The 15,654-nt window shown below is 42.3% G+C and overlaps 1 protein-coding gene across 1 annotated transcript in view; it reads left to right on the top strand.

The window, feature by feature from the left end:
• Positions 1-404: 404 nt before the first annotated feature.
• The window catches only part of WARS2 (tryptophanyl tRNA synthetase 2, mitochondrial), an 81,068-nt gene continuing 65,818 nt past the window's right edge, over positions 405-15,654 (top strand). The window contains exon 1 of the mRNA XM_036769320.1: positions 405-500. Coding sequence (XP_036625215.1) covers positions 411-500 — 90 coding nt within the window. The 5' untranslated portion in view covers positions 405-410. The remainder of the gene's footprint in view (positions 501-15,654) is intronic.

Raw genomic sequence — 15,654 nt, forward strand, 5'->3', positions numbered from 1 at the left:
GCACCTTCCACTCGCGGCTCCCAGGACCCACCCGTCTAACCCCTTTTGCACAAGACAATTTTCAAGAGCCTGAGCTCAGATACCTCGTCCTCCCCGCGGACCCCTCCCCCATTCTTCGCTCCTCCAGACCAACCCCATCTGTCCTTTCGACCGAATGGCTGGTTTTTTTTTCCTTTTCTGTCTACATGCTCCCAGATGCTTTTCTGAAAAAAGGCAAGTCCAGGACGTGGTCTTTGGAGAGGCCTGGAGAATGAGAATCGATCACAAGCTCCGAAAACTCAAGAGACTCAGAAGGAAGTAGACCACGGTAATCGAGACCGAGCCAAGTTGGGGGGGAAAAAGGCTGAAACTAAACTTCCGGCGCTCGCCGATGACATCACCAAGCGCCGCTGGCGCCTGCCCCTCTCAAGATGGCGCTGCACCTGGTGCGGAAGGCGCGCGGATGCCGTAGCTTCATTCGGACATTTCACGGAGGAGCCGTTGCGGATCCCGTTCCCCAGGTAACCAAAAGAAGCCCCTCTTCCACCAGTCGCCGCTGCCACGGCCCCTCCCACCCCTCGACGACTCTTCTCAGTTCCTTCCACTTCGCTTTTTCGGTGGGAAAGAGACGCAGCGGTGACAGCGCAGCTCCCCGCTTGTGTTGTAACCTTCATTTTGGAAGAGTTGCCTTTGACCCGGTGCGTGGTGACGTTACGTGACGTATGACGTTTAGATCGCGCTTGCTTGAGACTACTGCGCCGACGGCATTCACGTGATCATAGCGCTCGCCTCTTTTCTGCTTTGCTGCCTGAGTAGTGGTCGGCTGTGAGCCTCGAGTGCCGAACTTTTGCCTTCCCTTCCTTCTGGCACTGCCGGGCACGGTGTCCTCGATTGTTGGAACCTGGGCACCGGCGCGGAAAGGCACTTTAGTGGTCACATTTTGCGCGAGGAAACTGAGGCCCAGAGGAATTAAGTGATTTTCCCAGGATCGCACCTCTAACCATTAAGTGACCTCAGGGCGGATCGGAATCCAGGTCCCTCTGCTCCAGAGCCAGCACTTGTACCAAACCACTCTGATCGGGTTAGACCTTTACTGTGTAGGTGTGCCTTCCCTTCCCCCAATCGGGAAGCTCCTTTGCATCTCCCAGAAAACACATAGATTGGATCATAAGGTTCGAGCAGGAAGGGACTTTGGATACCACCTGCCCTAAATGCCTTCTTTTACGGAAAAGGAAGCAGGTCCGTAGGCTCGTCCCAGATGACGGTGGTGGAGCCTACATGCAAACATACGCCTTCAGATTCCGAGCCCAGCACATTTCCCAACAAATCCCACAGGTATTTGGGCATCAGGTGGCAGCTCCCATGGTGGGAAGGTGTTTTTGTCCGATCAGTCCACTCTCCCACATTCACCCCTAAACTCAAGACTTTCCCTCAGCTGCATCTTAGTGCTCCATCCGGGAGGCTCCATGACACAAACGAGGGAGCCAGAGTGTTGTCTTCTCCTTGGATCGAGGTGTAGGGATAATGGATGGGGAGTGTCTAGCACCCGGAGCAGTGGTCACCAGGCTCTTTTCAGTACCTGAGAGCATTTGTGATTTCAGCTTGATGAGAAATCTACACTCAGGCAAATGGAAGCCTCTCTAGTGGCCGGTCCCCAGTTGCTGTGGCCCAGACTTTACCACCTGGTGGCTGACCTTCTGGTGAAGAGTACACCTAGCCAGGTTAATTCTTGAACAAGGTCTGTCCATGTTTAAAGGGTTTCTGGCTTAACAGACTCTACCAATGGGAACTTGATAGCCTTCACAATGACTGGGCTCATCTCCATTCTCTAATGAAATATTGAAGTAGAACTTAGCTGGAGGGGCAGTAATGATAAATTAAGGCAAATCTAGTCAACACGCATTATTAAGCACCTGGTATTGTGGTATTGGGAATACAAATATAAACAAAAGAAAGACAGTCCCTGCTCTCAAAAGAGCTTACATTTTAAGGGGTGGGGGTAGGAAGAGAAATTACATCATTAAAAAGGAAACTGAGGGGCAGCTAGGTGGCACAGTGAGTAGGGCACTAGACCTGGAGTCAGGAAGACCTGAGTTCAAATGCGGGCTCAGACACTTGACACATTTACTAGCTGTGTGACCTTGGGCAAGTCACTTAACCCCAATTGCCCTGCCAAAAAACAAACAAAAGGAAACTGAAAGGTGTGGGGTGAGGGGCAGAGGTGCAGCCTGGGGAGGGATGAAGCTATGATTGACTTGGGCAATCTCTTTAAAATAGAAATTCTGAGAGGAAGCAGACAATAAGTAGGGGAGGCCCCAGGAGTGGTGTGCTTCTATTGTGAGAAGTCTGAGGCTAGACTGAGTTTCCAGGCTGAAGAGGTTTCTTTTGCGTGGTTGGTTGGTTGTTGTCCTTCATTCTCAAAGAGGGCCGAAATGACATCACTATGCTAGAGTCAAGTTTCATTGTGTCAGACTGTTACTGATCAGACCAATATTAGCTTGGAAGATTCTACCACAGGTCAGGCACTAATAGTCCCTGTGAACATTTGGGGTGGATTCTCTAAATCTGTGCATCTTGCGTTTCTTTTGAGCTATTTCAATTCTACTTTGCTCATAGATCACAGCACCCTTTCTGATGTGGGCACTCTATGCTGGGTGGTCCTGTGCCAGTGTCTCCCAAGTCACACAATTCCAGAGTTCTCAAGAGAGACCTTGAGAGTGTCATTGTATCGCTTCTTCTGACCACTGTGAATGTCTGAACTCTTGCCCTATGTGAGTTCTTCATAAAATCGTATTTTTGGCAAGTGTACGTTTTGCATTCGAACAATGAGGCTACCCCATTGGAGTTGCACTTTCTGAGGTAGAGTTTGAATGCTTGGCAGTTTAGTTTGAGAAAGGACCTCAGTGTCTGATATCTTGTCCTGCCGGGTGATCCTCAGAATCTTCCTAAGACAATTTAAATGGAAGCAATTCAGTTTCCTGGCACAGCACTGGTATACTGTTCAGGTTTCACAAGCATAGAGCAATGAGGTCAGCACAACTCTGTAGACCTTCAGTTTGTATAGTGAGAAAGTCTGAAGAGTTAGGTATACAGCCTGTAGAGGTAAAGAAAAATGTTTTTCTGCAGAACCCCATCTTTTATGAGAACTTGAAAAAAAAACACTGGAGTTTTGCATTTTTATCAGACTGAGATAATGATGTCAGATAGTCATGTCAGAATTAATTTGGCATCATTTCACATTAGTTGGGGTGCTTCAATGCTGAGGCCAGGAATATGTGGGGAAGATACAGGGTGGAACTGGAATTGCCCAGAGGCTGATGGCAGCTGCAGAAAGACAAGAGGGGCCGCCAGCCCATCATCTCTGCACTACAGGCCCTGTAGAAATTGAGTTGAGTGGAAAACTAGCTGAGGATGGGTGTACAATTCTGAATTATCCTCAGAATGTTAGAATCTTATTACAGCATTTCCATCTTGATTGACCAAAAGTTCATTAATGACACACCATATTGATAAACACTATAGGACATTAATCCTGTAGCTCTGCTTTAATTCTAGATTCCCTCTTTTATCTCAGAAGTTATAGGTGACAAAATAGACCATAGGCCTGTAATTTTTTAAATCTTTAGTAGTACCTTGCCACATAATAATAATAGTTATAATTTACATAGCTGTTAAAGGTACTATAGGTTTACAACTGTTTATTTACATTTTTACATGTATTATCTGTACATATGTTATTTTACACATTTGATGCTCAGAACATCCTTGAAAGTTAGGTCCCATTATTATCCCCATTTTACAGATGAGGAAACTGAGGCTGAGAAGTGACTTGCCCAGGATCACGCAGCTAATAAATGTCTGAAGTCATATTTGAACTCAGGTCTTTCTGACTCCAAGCCCAGCCCTCCATCCACTATATCACCCAGCTGCCACATTTAACAGTAGGTACTTACATCTTTTTTAACAAAATGAATGCAAATCTTGGTGAAATCAGAAGGAAAGATCCTGTAACACGTGTTGGTAAAGTACAGTCTGACTGGTATGAGAAATTTTACTGATAATAGACGCTAAAGAAGTGCCGTCATTCTCTATTGTGGCTTCTGTCACATTCGTAGCTAAACAGCAGAACTGTTCAGGTTTAGTTATCTGGTAATCTGTTTTGCTCCAAGACCTAAGGCGAATACACAGAGAGAATTCTTGCAGTCCACATAAGAAATTAGGGATATTAGAATTTATGTAGTGCTTTTGTATAATGGCATTTTTTTTTCAAGGATAAGACAGTGAATCCAAACTTTAAATTTGAGAGTTGTAAAAACCAAATGAGATGATGTATTTGACGGCTCTTTTAAAAGTATGAATTGTCACATAAATATTAGGCAGTATTATTATCTTTGGGAAATTTCTAGATGTTTGAGAAACATGTTTGTCAAATGGTGTTATTGGTAAAATGGTCTTAGAAAAGGACCAGTAAAAATTTATGGCCACTTTTCCTGTATGTGCCTTCCTCTCCTTCTGAGGAGTTTCCTTTGAAGAGCTTCATGGACAGATGCGGAGATATGTGAAGGGAAAATTGGGTCCTTAAAACAGATGCGTTAGACATATTTATTATGCCTCATAACATGTATAGAAAGTGGAAAATATTTTGTTTGAGCTGAGAACAAAGGAAATAAATTCACATTTTAGCATTAGCAGTTTTAGAAAGGCACAGAGTTGAGTTTGCCATGAAATTATGATCAAACAATTAATACTTCCCATCAGTGAGGATGTTCTTACTGACCAATAAAAATAGATGGATCACAGCGTTATTTGTACTTGTAAATAGCTATACATACTAAAACATTATGATTTTTAAGGATAGTTTACAAGTGGCTTAATGGGAGGTCATATTCTAAAGTAGTTAGAAATACAATGTGGCAAAAGAAAAATAATTATTACTGAGCTTGTATTGTTGAAGCTCAGTATTCTAATACATCAACGCTACATGTAGAGTTGCATCACACAATTTTTGCTAAAAATACAGTCAGGAATGGATAAGAGCAGGCACAGAATTATCAAGTTATGGGATATATGCTAGCCAGAAAAAAATGGTTTCATTTTTCCAGGTGTCACCCAACAAAAAAACAGTTGGGGAGAAAGTAGTTAGAAAACCAAAGGAGTGAATGTGCTTCATGGGGATAGGGAATAGGGACTGGTCTAAGGGTTCCTATACCAAGGTAAGAAACTCTCTACCAATGAGGTTTGATATCCTCTCTGCAAATTGTATTTGTAAGGAGTTGCTGAGATTGCTGAGAGGTTAACTGTTAGCACTGGGTCTTGAACTGAGATCTTCAAGGCCATTTTCCTATCCACTAAGCCATGTTGCCTCTTATATTTTGGAAATATATCTAATAAATAGCCTACCAAACTAAGTACAGAGGGGCTTTTAACCAGTAGCTTGATCACCAGGTGATAAATTATTTAGATATGAGATGCCCCATGAAATAAAATGCCTCAGTCCTTCTTACTTCTGCAGTGACTGTGGTCTAAAAGGGGACCAGAGGTCACTGACAAAGACTCATAGTTGTTGAGATTCTGATTCAGTGACTGTGAATTAACCTACTACAGAAGCAACTGAACCACATGCATATTGAATCTCTAAATGAAGTCAGAAAACAAAGCTAATTGGAAGGCTGGCTAATAAGTAAAGCTTGAAGAGGTAAATGAAGAAATTAGAGGAGTGTTCAACAATCCTTGTGGACTGGATGCCAAGGTGTGATGATAAGAAATTTGTTGGCATTTAATTGGTTAATCCCTAGACCAATAGTGGTGTCTCAATGTGAGATATTAAATTATAGAGATATGTTTAGTAGAGTGCTACGGGATATTTTCTGGACATTGTTTTGTTTTTGTTTTTCCACCATGACCATTTTCCAACCTCCTGTGGCTGGCCCTGCACCCTCCAACTTGACCTCCAGGGACTATGCCCTGAAGAAGCTTTGTAACTCCAGCCCTGCCTGGGCAGTCCTGTTTGGTGAAGTCTCTCACTATATCCAGCCAGCCTTAGACCCGATCATGTTCCTTTACCAGCCTACCTAGTTACCACTGCTTACGTCCTTATTCTTCCCCCCACACCACGTCAAATGAACACTTCTCTTGTTTCTTAAAAGTGTCAGTCGATTGCCTACCATTCCGTTTTCTGTCTCTGAGATTTCTCAGACCAAAACACCTTTTCTTCACCTCCACTTACATGTTTCCTCCCCCCAGCTTCTTTAGGACTGAGACTGGCTTTCACTTTTGTGTCTCTGGCTTCAATGGTAAGCGTAATATCTGACATCTCAGAGTTGGAATTGAGCCCGAAGACCATGTGATCCAACCTCTACCCACATAATACTCATAATAAGTATAGTAAACGCTTTGTTACCATTCAGTCATTTCAGTCTTGTCTGACTCTTTGTTATCCCATTTGGGGTCTCCTTGGCAAAGATGCTAGAGTGGTTTGCCATTTCCTTCTCCATTTCATTTGACAGATGAAGAATTGAGAAAAACAGGGTTAAGTGACTTGCCCAGGGTCACATGGCTAGTAAGTGTCTGATTTGAACTCAGGAAGATGAGTCTTTCTGACTCTAGGCCCTGAACTCTAGCTTGTGAGTCTGGGAAGATGGTAGTACCCTTGACAGTAATAAGGGAATTTAGGAAGAAGGGAGGGTTTTGAGGAAAGATAATGAATTTAATTTTGGACATGTTGAGCTTAAGATATCTGCAGAACATCCAGTTAAAATCAGTGTTTGCTTAGCTCCAGAATTGAAAGCCATTCTTTGCTGAGATGGTATGTGCCAGATATAAGAAGCTGGTGCTAGGTTATTTGTGGCTAAAATTGGCATGGCTGCAGCAACCTTCTGAAACCTAGATTTCTTTGGGGCTACCTGTATCTTTTCTGTAATCTCTTTGATGGCTTGTCAGGACTTTGTGGGTCATTGTCATCTGCCTTCATAACTTCTTTGGGAACCAGATCAGTGTACTTTCTATAGATAACTTTGTCTTTTGACCTTGACCTTTTTCCCTGTCCAGCACTTACTTCATATTTAATTTTCCCTTCTGTATATCCATCTGAATGGCCAGTGCATTGGATATTTTCTTTTTTCTTCCGATATCGTGGTAAGGGGATGTGATCTAGATGAATATTCAGCAAACAAAACTGAGAAGGAACTGAGGGGCAGGTAGGAGAACTAGAAATAATGTCACAAAAATCTAGAGAGTATTGGGTCGAAGAGGGTGATTGAGGGGGTTAAACACTGCTCAGGTCAAGGAGGGAAATTGAGAAAAGGATTTAACAGGAGATCCCTGGTGACTTTGGAGAGAGCAATTTCAGTTGAATGAGGTTGGAAGCCAGAATACAGAGAATTAAGAAGAGAATAAGGGGAAAAGAAGTGGAGGCACTGATTGTTGGCAAGGAGTTTAAGGCAAGATAAGGAGAAGAGTTATGGGATGATAGCTAGCAGAGGTGGATGGATTGAGTGAGGAGTTTTGTAGGAAGCCAACACAGGGAGAGACTGGAGAGCGGCTGGTGAGCAGAGATGATAGAGGGGACAGTCTTCTGAAGAACAAGGGATGGAATGGAATCACTGTGCATCTAGAGGACATTGGTTTGGCAAGGGGAAGGGGCACCCATTTGTGTGAAACAAGGATAAACAAGGAGATAGTAGCAGAAGGTATCTGCACAATATAAGATGGAGGGAGAAGGGAGGAGGGAGCCATCAGTGAGTGGGCTCGGTTTTTTCAGTGCAATATGACACAAGGTTCTCAGCTGAGATGGTGGGGGTAAGTAAAGAGGGCATTGGGAGATTTGAGGAGCTGTAGTGAGCGGGGTAGAGTTAATTAGTGAGATGTAAAAGGAGTGCCCAAATGAGGTTAGGTGACATAAATTTCTAGTGGCCCACTAAGCACAATTTAATGATTTTTCTCCAGCTTCATTCAGCAGCATATGAGTAGGTGCTAAGGCAGTGGGTTATGAGAGTACCCCAGGGCTAGCGTTTGGCAGGGCACATGGAGAAAAAATATAAAATAACTATCAGGTAGTAAGGATAATTACATTATGTCATTTTTCAAATGAATCAGTAGGTTTGAATTGCATAATACTTTAAAAATCAATTTCATGTAGGCCACTTGCATTTCTTGTTATGATGGCATGGCACAGTGAAAATTATAAATCTCCATCTGCCCTTTGTCCTCCTACAGTGTCGTTTAGCCTGGATGAATTATGAGAGAAGAGCAAAGTCTCCTTTCCAGGTCTCTATTTGGCGGTTGCTGCCTGACTTGCTTTGTGTAAAATAGAGGCTTTTAGCAAATGAGTCCCTTGATGCTTGTAGGAAGTTCTGTTTACACACAGTCCACAGCCAAGAGGTCAGCTTGAACAGAGCCCCGAGGACAGAAAAGAAGTGGTAAGCACTGATGCTGATGGATGACTAGAGAGACATCCTTCTAAGCCCTAGTTAGGATTTATAGCTGGAGTCCTTTTTTAAAGAAAAAACAGAGATGATATGTGGGAAGATAATAGAGGTAAAAGTCCCTTTTTAGGCTAATTCCTGCTTGAACAAAATGAAGAAGAACAATAAGGGAAAAATTCTATTTCCAGGTAATTTTGACAGAAATATATGATAAAGTATGGTGTGAAAATGTATTACTCATTGCAGTGATACTCTATTTATATTGCCCCTAAATTTTCACTGGTATGTGGACTTTTTTTGATGTTTCTTTCTTTCTTTGTTTTTAAACAAAAGTTTGATTCCTTCAGTTGCTAACTTTGGCTGCTTATGATTCTAAGAGCATATGTTTCAGTGTACCTTTCTAGTTCATCCGTCACATAGCTGCCAAAATAACTTTCCTATAGTATAGTCTAGGTCTAACCATGTTACTACCCTACTCAGGAAACTTCAGTGTCTCCCTATTGTTTTTAAGATAAAAATCAACAGTCCTTTATTAAGTGTCTACTATTTGCCAGACACTGAGGATTCAGACAAAAATAAAACAGTCCCTGTCCTTAAGAAGAAAACAATCTGTACACACGTAGCTATGTACGAGCTAACTTTGGGAAGAATACACAAGCAGCTCTGGGGATCAGGATGGCTTATGTACTAGGTGATGAGCTGAGCAGAAATCTGATTCCAAGGAGCAGAGGCAAAGAGTGAGGGTATTCCAGGCCTGGGGGACAGCAGTGCAAAGGCAGTCAGAATTTGGAGTGTTGTGTTTGAAGAACAGAATGAACAGACTCCTCAGTTTGTCATTTAAAACCCTTCAGAATATCACATCAGCCTCCCTCTCCAGAATCATTGCTCATTACTTCCCTTCACACATTCACGCCTTGGCCAAACTGAACACATTGCTGTTCTGAGAGCCCATCACAGCATCTCACTGGGTCCACGCTTTTGCCTAGGCTGTTTGTCCTCCATGCTTTCTACCTCACCTCTGCCTCTTAAGTGCCTTCAAGGCTCAATTCACATACCATCCTCTATAAGCCTTTCCTGATCTTCCCATTTGTTTGTGCTTTTTATCTCTTCAAATTACCTTGTATATACTTAGCTGTTTACATAGGATCATAGAGGACCTTAGCGGTCCTCAAGTCCAACCTTTTTTTACAGATAAGGACATTGAGACCCAGAGACATTTAGTGACTTGCCCAAGATCATACATATAGTAAAAACCAGAGCCAGTTTTCAAACCCAGGTCCGCTAACTGAATTCTGTATACTCCTTCCAATAAAGCACCCTGCCCTGATGTATCCCCTAGTATAAGATCCCCCGAGGGATGGGCTATTTGTGCCTAGTATAATGTCTCACACATAATAATTGCTCGTTGGATTAGATTAGGTACAGGAGTGGGGAACCTTGAGGGCCTTGAGACCACATATGGCCCTCTAGTAAGGCCCTCTGACTGAATCCAAACTTCACAGTACAAGTCCCCTTAATAAGAGGATTTCTTCTGTAAAACTTGGGTTCAGTCGAAGGGTTGCACTTAAGCACTTAGAAGGCCACGTGTGGCCTTGAGGCTGAAGGTTCCCAACCCCTGGATCCAGGACCTTGGTCAACAGTATCAAAAGTTGCAGGAAGGTCAAGGTCAAAGAAGACTGAGCAAAATTAAATTTCAGACTTAGTAGTTAGGACATCATTGGCAACTTTTGTAAAAAAAAGTTTCAATAGACTGTTGGGGGCAGAAGCCAGATGGCAGATGCTCTAAGGAGAAGACAAAGTCAGGGAACATGAGCTATTATTTCTAGTAGTTTGGTAGTGAAGGGGGAAGAGAGAGATAGAATCATAGGTTTAGGGAATGTAGCGGTGAAACAAAGATTTTGTTTTATTTTTAGGGGAGACCGAGAATATTTGTAGGCACTGGGTAAGTTGCCAGTTACTACACTGGGCAAGCGGGTAGGAAGAGATGGAAGATGAAAGAGTAAGAAGGACAATCAAGAGGGCAATTTCCCAAAAGGTGGTGGATAGGAGGGAGAAGAATTTATGGTATGAATACAATGGATACAGGGCGTACATAGAAGAGAAAAACCATTTCATCCTCTGAGAGTGAAGCAAAGGATGAGAGGATGGGTAAAAATGTTTAGGGCTTTTGGTTGTGGAATAGATGACATGAAGGAGATTATAACAGATGGCCTCAGTAAAGTAGTAGGTGAAGTCATTCTCCTAAAGAAAACAGAAATTATGAGAAATATCATGTCAAAAATCTATACCGGTGGTGTTCAAAATATAGTCTATAAATTGTTTCTACACAGGTCATTGTATCTCCAGCTCTTCGGTTGATTCTGGACAGAAAGAGGGTTATACCTCACCTAACTCTGATAGTCTTCTAGGCCATTCAGGGGAGAATATGAAAAGAAAATACTCCTCCCCTTGGTTTCAGACTGACCAACGTTTGACCTGTCCCATCACATACAGTGGCTGCAGAGTGCTGTTCTCTTGTTGAATCTGGGATGGGACTAGGGGAGCATCACAGAAGTGCAGACCAAGATACCTCTGTGATGCTCCCTTTGCAGGTGACAAACAAAGTAGCGAGTTAACCATAGGAGACAGAGAAGCATTGTCGTCTTCTGCAAGAAACTGAGTGGGAATTTTGTACCAATAGGGTGGTTTCTAGAGTAGGGAGACTCTGTGATGAGGAATAAATGAGTCAGTATTAGTTGTAAATGCTGGCTAATTGTTCACAAGGAAGATCTGTGTTGAAGTAGGATTGATAGCAAGTCAAGGATCAGATGAGGAGAGGAGAAGATGAGCATTGGTACTAAAACAAATTGAGAGATGCGTTTTCTTTCACCATTTTTAGCATGCTTAGAGAGGTAGTGACACAGTATCTTTTATATGTAACCTGTTCATGACAACTTCTGATTTTTAAGGAGCAAATGGTAAATTGTTGTAGTTGTAGTAGAAGAAGTTGTGACTCTGTCTAGGCGTGGCATAATCCCAGGTACAAGGAGGCTGAGGCAAGTCAAACCTCCTATGCCAGAATAAGATCAGTCCTGTGAGTAACCCTTGAATGTCCAGCCTATTGGGGTGGGGAGAGGAAAGAGAGACTGAATGAGCCCAACTTCTCCTTCTTTCTTCTGCCTCCTAGACATGTCCTCTCCTCCCCTTATATCAGTGTATGTTTATCTGCTCTTTGCCTTTGTGGGGGACAGTAATATTCTGGATTATGTTCTTATTTTTTTCCTGCATTATTGTATCACAGCCCTCCCTCTAGATTGTAAGCTTCCTGAGAGTGAGCCCTGGGCACCATGCCTTAATTTTCTTTTGATCTTTCTTAGCATACTGCAAAGTGCTTACATATATAGTAGCCACTTAATAAATGATTATTTAAGGAATGAATGAATGAATGAATGAATTGGAGCCTCTGCTTAGCACAGCATCACTTGAGTATACAGCCATGGTGGCCATATGTCTCCAAGTATGGGAAGTGGTACAGGGGTGGGGAACCTTTGGCCTCGAGGCCACATGTGGCCTTCTAGGTCCTTGGGTGCAGCCTTTTGACTGAGTCCAAGCTTTACAGAACAAATCCTTTTATTAAGAAGATTTGCATATTAGATATAGGCTTCTCAGAATTCTTCACAATTTAAGTGATTAGGGGAAGAAAACTCCCTTTAATCTTCCAGCCTATTCTCTCCCACAATAAAACAGCCCCCCTCCCCTGCCCTGCCAAAAGAATGCAAATATATTTTTGTCCAGATAGCAATTTCCTAATTATTTGGTCTCTTATCTCCTTAGCTTAGACCATTTTAATCCCTGTCCCTATACATGTATGTGTATATACAGTGTCTCAGAAAATACCTACATTTGAATGCTTTGTAATAGTTTTTCCTGCCTGTTTCCTCCTCTGAACGTAAATTTATTTTTTTATCTTCTTATTTTTCTTACATACAGAAATTATAGGAAGTACAAAGGCATGCATGTTTATGGACCCAGCCTTTGAATTTCTATCTAAGGTCTGTGCTGCAAGATTGCCTTATAAATGAAACTTAGGCTTTATGATAAAGTGCTTTTATTAATCCTGTTTTGGATGGGGTCCAAGACAGAGCCTTCTTATGCCAAATTCCTCTCTATAGCCAACAGGGTCACAGTGAAGTTCTAGTGTCTACTTACAGATCAGCACACAGTTTTCTGACTCACATCACCCATCACATTTTGGTTACCATCTTTGGGATATCCTGCATTATGATAGTGCTACCCAAGTGTTAAGAGAGTAAGCCAAAAATTGTACTCTATCCAGCTAAAGCAGTAGAGGAAATAGAGGAAGAGTGAAAATAATTGCCTGAGAAGAAAATTGCCCAGGATATCAAGAGTAACACCCATCTAAGCCTTGCGAAAAGTGTCATGAGAGTTTTTAATGATCAGAAGTGATCAGATATTTGGCTGTCCTTTTCAACCAGAAGATGGATTTGAACCAGATTACCACATCCATGTTTAGTTTCGAAGGGAGAAAAAAAGCCAATTATTTGTCTCTTTGTTCAAAGGCTTTTCGTGTTGCAGACCCCTGAAAAGCTGGTAGAGGAGCCAGCCTTTCACATCCATTAAGGTTAGCTCAGAAACTGTTGAATTTGATCTCTTCCATTTGCCATCTGGATACAGTAGAGAAAAATATATTCTGCATTGGGTTACTGGATACCATCCAGAAAATAATATGTCAGGGGCATCAAAGGATTGAAGCACTTGGTCCAGTCTGTCTAATGATCACAAGCAGTGTCTGCTCTCCAGTTTTGTAGTATGTTTTATTTTTGCAGTGACAATATTTATCCCAGGATAATACATCACAAAGATTGCTGCCAGCTTGTCAAATCTAGGATTCCTCCATCATACACTTCAAAAAATGCACATGCTTTATTTAGGGGAAACCTTGCTCTTATAAAACTGAAGTAACATCATTTCCCCTACCCTTTTTTTCCTGAAAGAGGTAGTTTACTGCATAAAGGGGTCTCATTCATAAGGATAGTCTCTCATTTCTCACTTTACCTCTCCCCCACCTCACCCCATTTTAGAGTTCTTTCCTTAAAATTTGACTTTGTTTAAAACTGCATTCATTGCTCCTTGTATGAAGAAGACATGGTATCTGGCCAGCTAGTGACCATACTGGCAGCTTTCCAGGAATCTGACAACTACATCTCATTATTCATACCAACTGGAGCCAATTGTAGCTGCCCCTATATTTTTCTTATTTTTTATTTTCAAATGTGGATAGGAAGCAACAGTGTGCCATTTGGTCTCCGCTTAGATCAAGAAAGAGCTTTGTATAATGGAACCTGTATTCTCAATAGACCATATGCCTACATTTTAAGATAACTGGAGGCCATCTTATATGTGGGCTCCAGGGCAGAACAAGTTATGGTTGAATTTATGCGTTCTGCAGTAGATAAATTTGCAGGCCAGTTGCCTCACAGTGTGACCATCACTCACTGAGGAAGGTTGGTGCTAAACTTTGTGCCACAAAACTTATTTTGCTTCAGGGATTTTTGTTTTCAGTATGTAATTCTCCACATCCTACATCCTACAGTCTAAGCCAAGTCTAGAACCTTTTAGCACAGGCTCCAAGAATCCGGAGAGCATCTTCTCTCGGTACTGGACTAATTCATTTAAGAGAGGATACGTGCATAGCACAGGATTCTCTCCTTTCATCAGGGGTTCTCAATCAGTAGAGTTGGATCCTCAAAACCAATAGAGTTTGGAATATGGTAGATCTTCGAACTCCCTGGCATCCTTCCTTCTCCAAAGTTTTCGGTGTAAACTCTAGAGTGGGGAAGCCTAGGTGTATGGCTGTTGTTCTCATGGTTAGAGGAGGCTAAGTTCCACATGTTCATGCACTGGGGCATGTTGTTGGTGTCTGCCTGGCACTGCCAAGTGGTTCTGGTGGTTCTGGCAGGGTGAACAGGATCCTGAGTTCAAAGCCTTCATGTACCAGAACTATCCATTGGCCTTCTTCTATGCCAGTGTTGATCTCCAGTTAGAGTCCACGTTCTGTGAGTTCATGCAGTAGGTAGACCTCTTCTAAGTGTAGAGTGTCAGGGAGGTGGCCCTGACCACCAAGCATCTTGAGTGTTTTAAAAAACCAGCTTAATCCTGGGTCTTGGATCTGGAATTCCGTGGATGAAGGGCCCCACTAGGACCTAGTGGGTAAATTGGGAATGTTCCTCCAAAAGAACACTATTCGTTATGGATCGTACCATTTTCTCCTGGCATGGTTTCGTCTCTTCTATATGCTTGACAAGAAAAGCAAGTACACAGCTTAGAATTTTGTCAGTGCCAAGGTCGTGCCAGAGCTGCATGACCTGGTGAATAGGTACAGACTTGACCTGCTTGGATCTGTTGGAAAATGGAAATCCCTTGGCACCTTCTCTGGCTTTGGGCCTTGCGTACCTCTCATCTGGACTACTGTAGTGATTTCTCACAGGTCTCCCAGATTCCAGCCTCCCTTCACTCACATCCATTCTGCACATTTACTGCATTACTCTTTGTATAATCCAGTTTTGGTCAAGTCACTGTTCTCCTCAGACACACTAGTAGCTCATCCTTGCACACGATATAAAGGCAAAACACTTATTCCTGACCATCTATGTCCTCTACTACCTTTTCAACATGATATAAGTCAACAAATATTTTATTAGCCATGTATTGTGTGTAGAGCACAGTGCTGGGCACTAGAGAAGATGCAGAATTTAGGTAAAATATGGTTTTGCCCTTTTGGAATCTATTCTGTTGTTTAGTTGCTTTTCTGTCATGTCTGACTCTCTGTGACCCCTTTTTGGGGTTTTCTTGGCAAAGATACTGGAGTGGTTTGCCATTTCCTTCTCTAGCTCATTTGACAGATAAGGGTTAAGTGACTTGTCCAGGGTCACGGAGCTAGTATATGTCTGAGGCTGGATTTGAACTTAGGCCTTCTGGACTCCAGGCCTGGCGCTCTATCCACTGTACCACCCAGCTGCCCTTTGGAGCCTATAGTCATTTAATAAATAGTGATTAGACACTTGCTATAGAAAAGAAATCTATGCAGAGCTTTATTAATAAAGTATAATTAATACACTCAGTGATTTCACCTATATTTAAAATTTGTTGGTTTTTTTGATCAGTGAACTAAACTTTACAAGCTTACAAATCAGTCAGTCTCAACAGATGGAATTAGACAGTATTTTCTTATGCTAAAAACATGCATTCCTCC

Source organism: Trichosurus vulpecula, chromosome 7 (assembly GCF_011100635.1).
Source record: "Trichosurus vulpecula isolate mTriVul1 chromosome 7, mTriVul1.pri, whole genome shotgun sequence".
In the NCBI taxonomy this organism is placed as follows: domain Eukaryota; kingdom Metazoa; phylum Chordata; class Mammalia; order Diprotodontia; family Phalangeridae; genus Trichosurus; species Trichosurus vulpecula.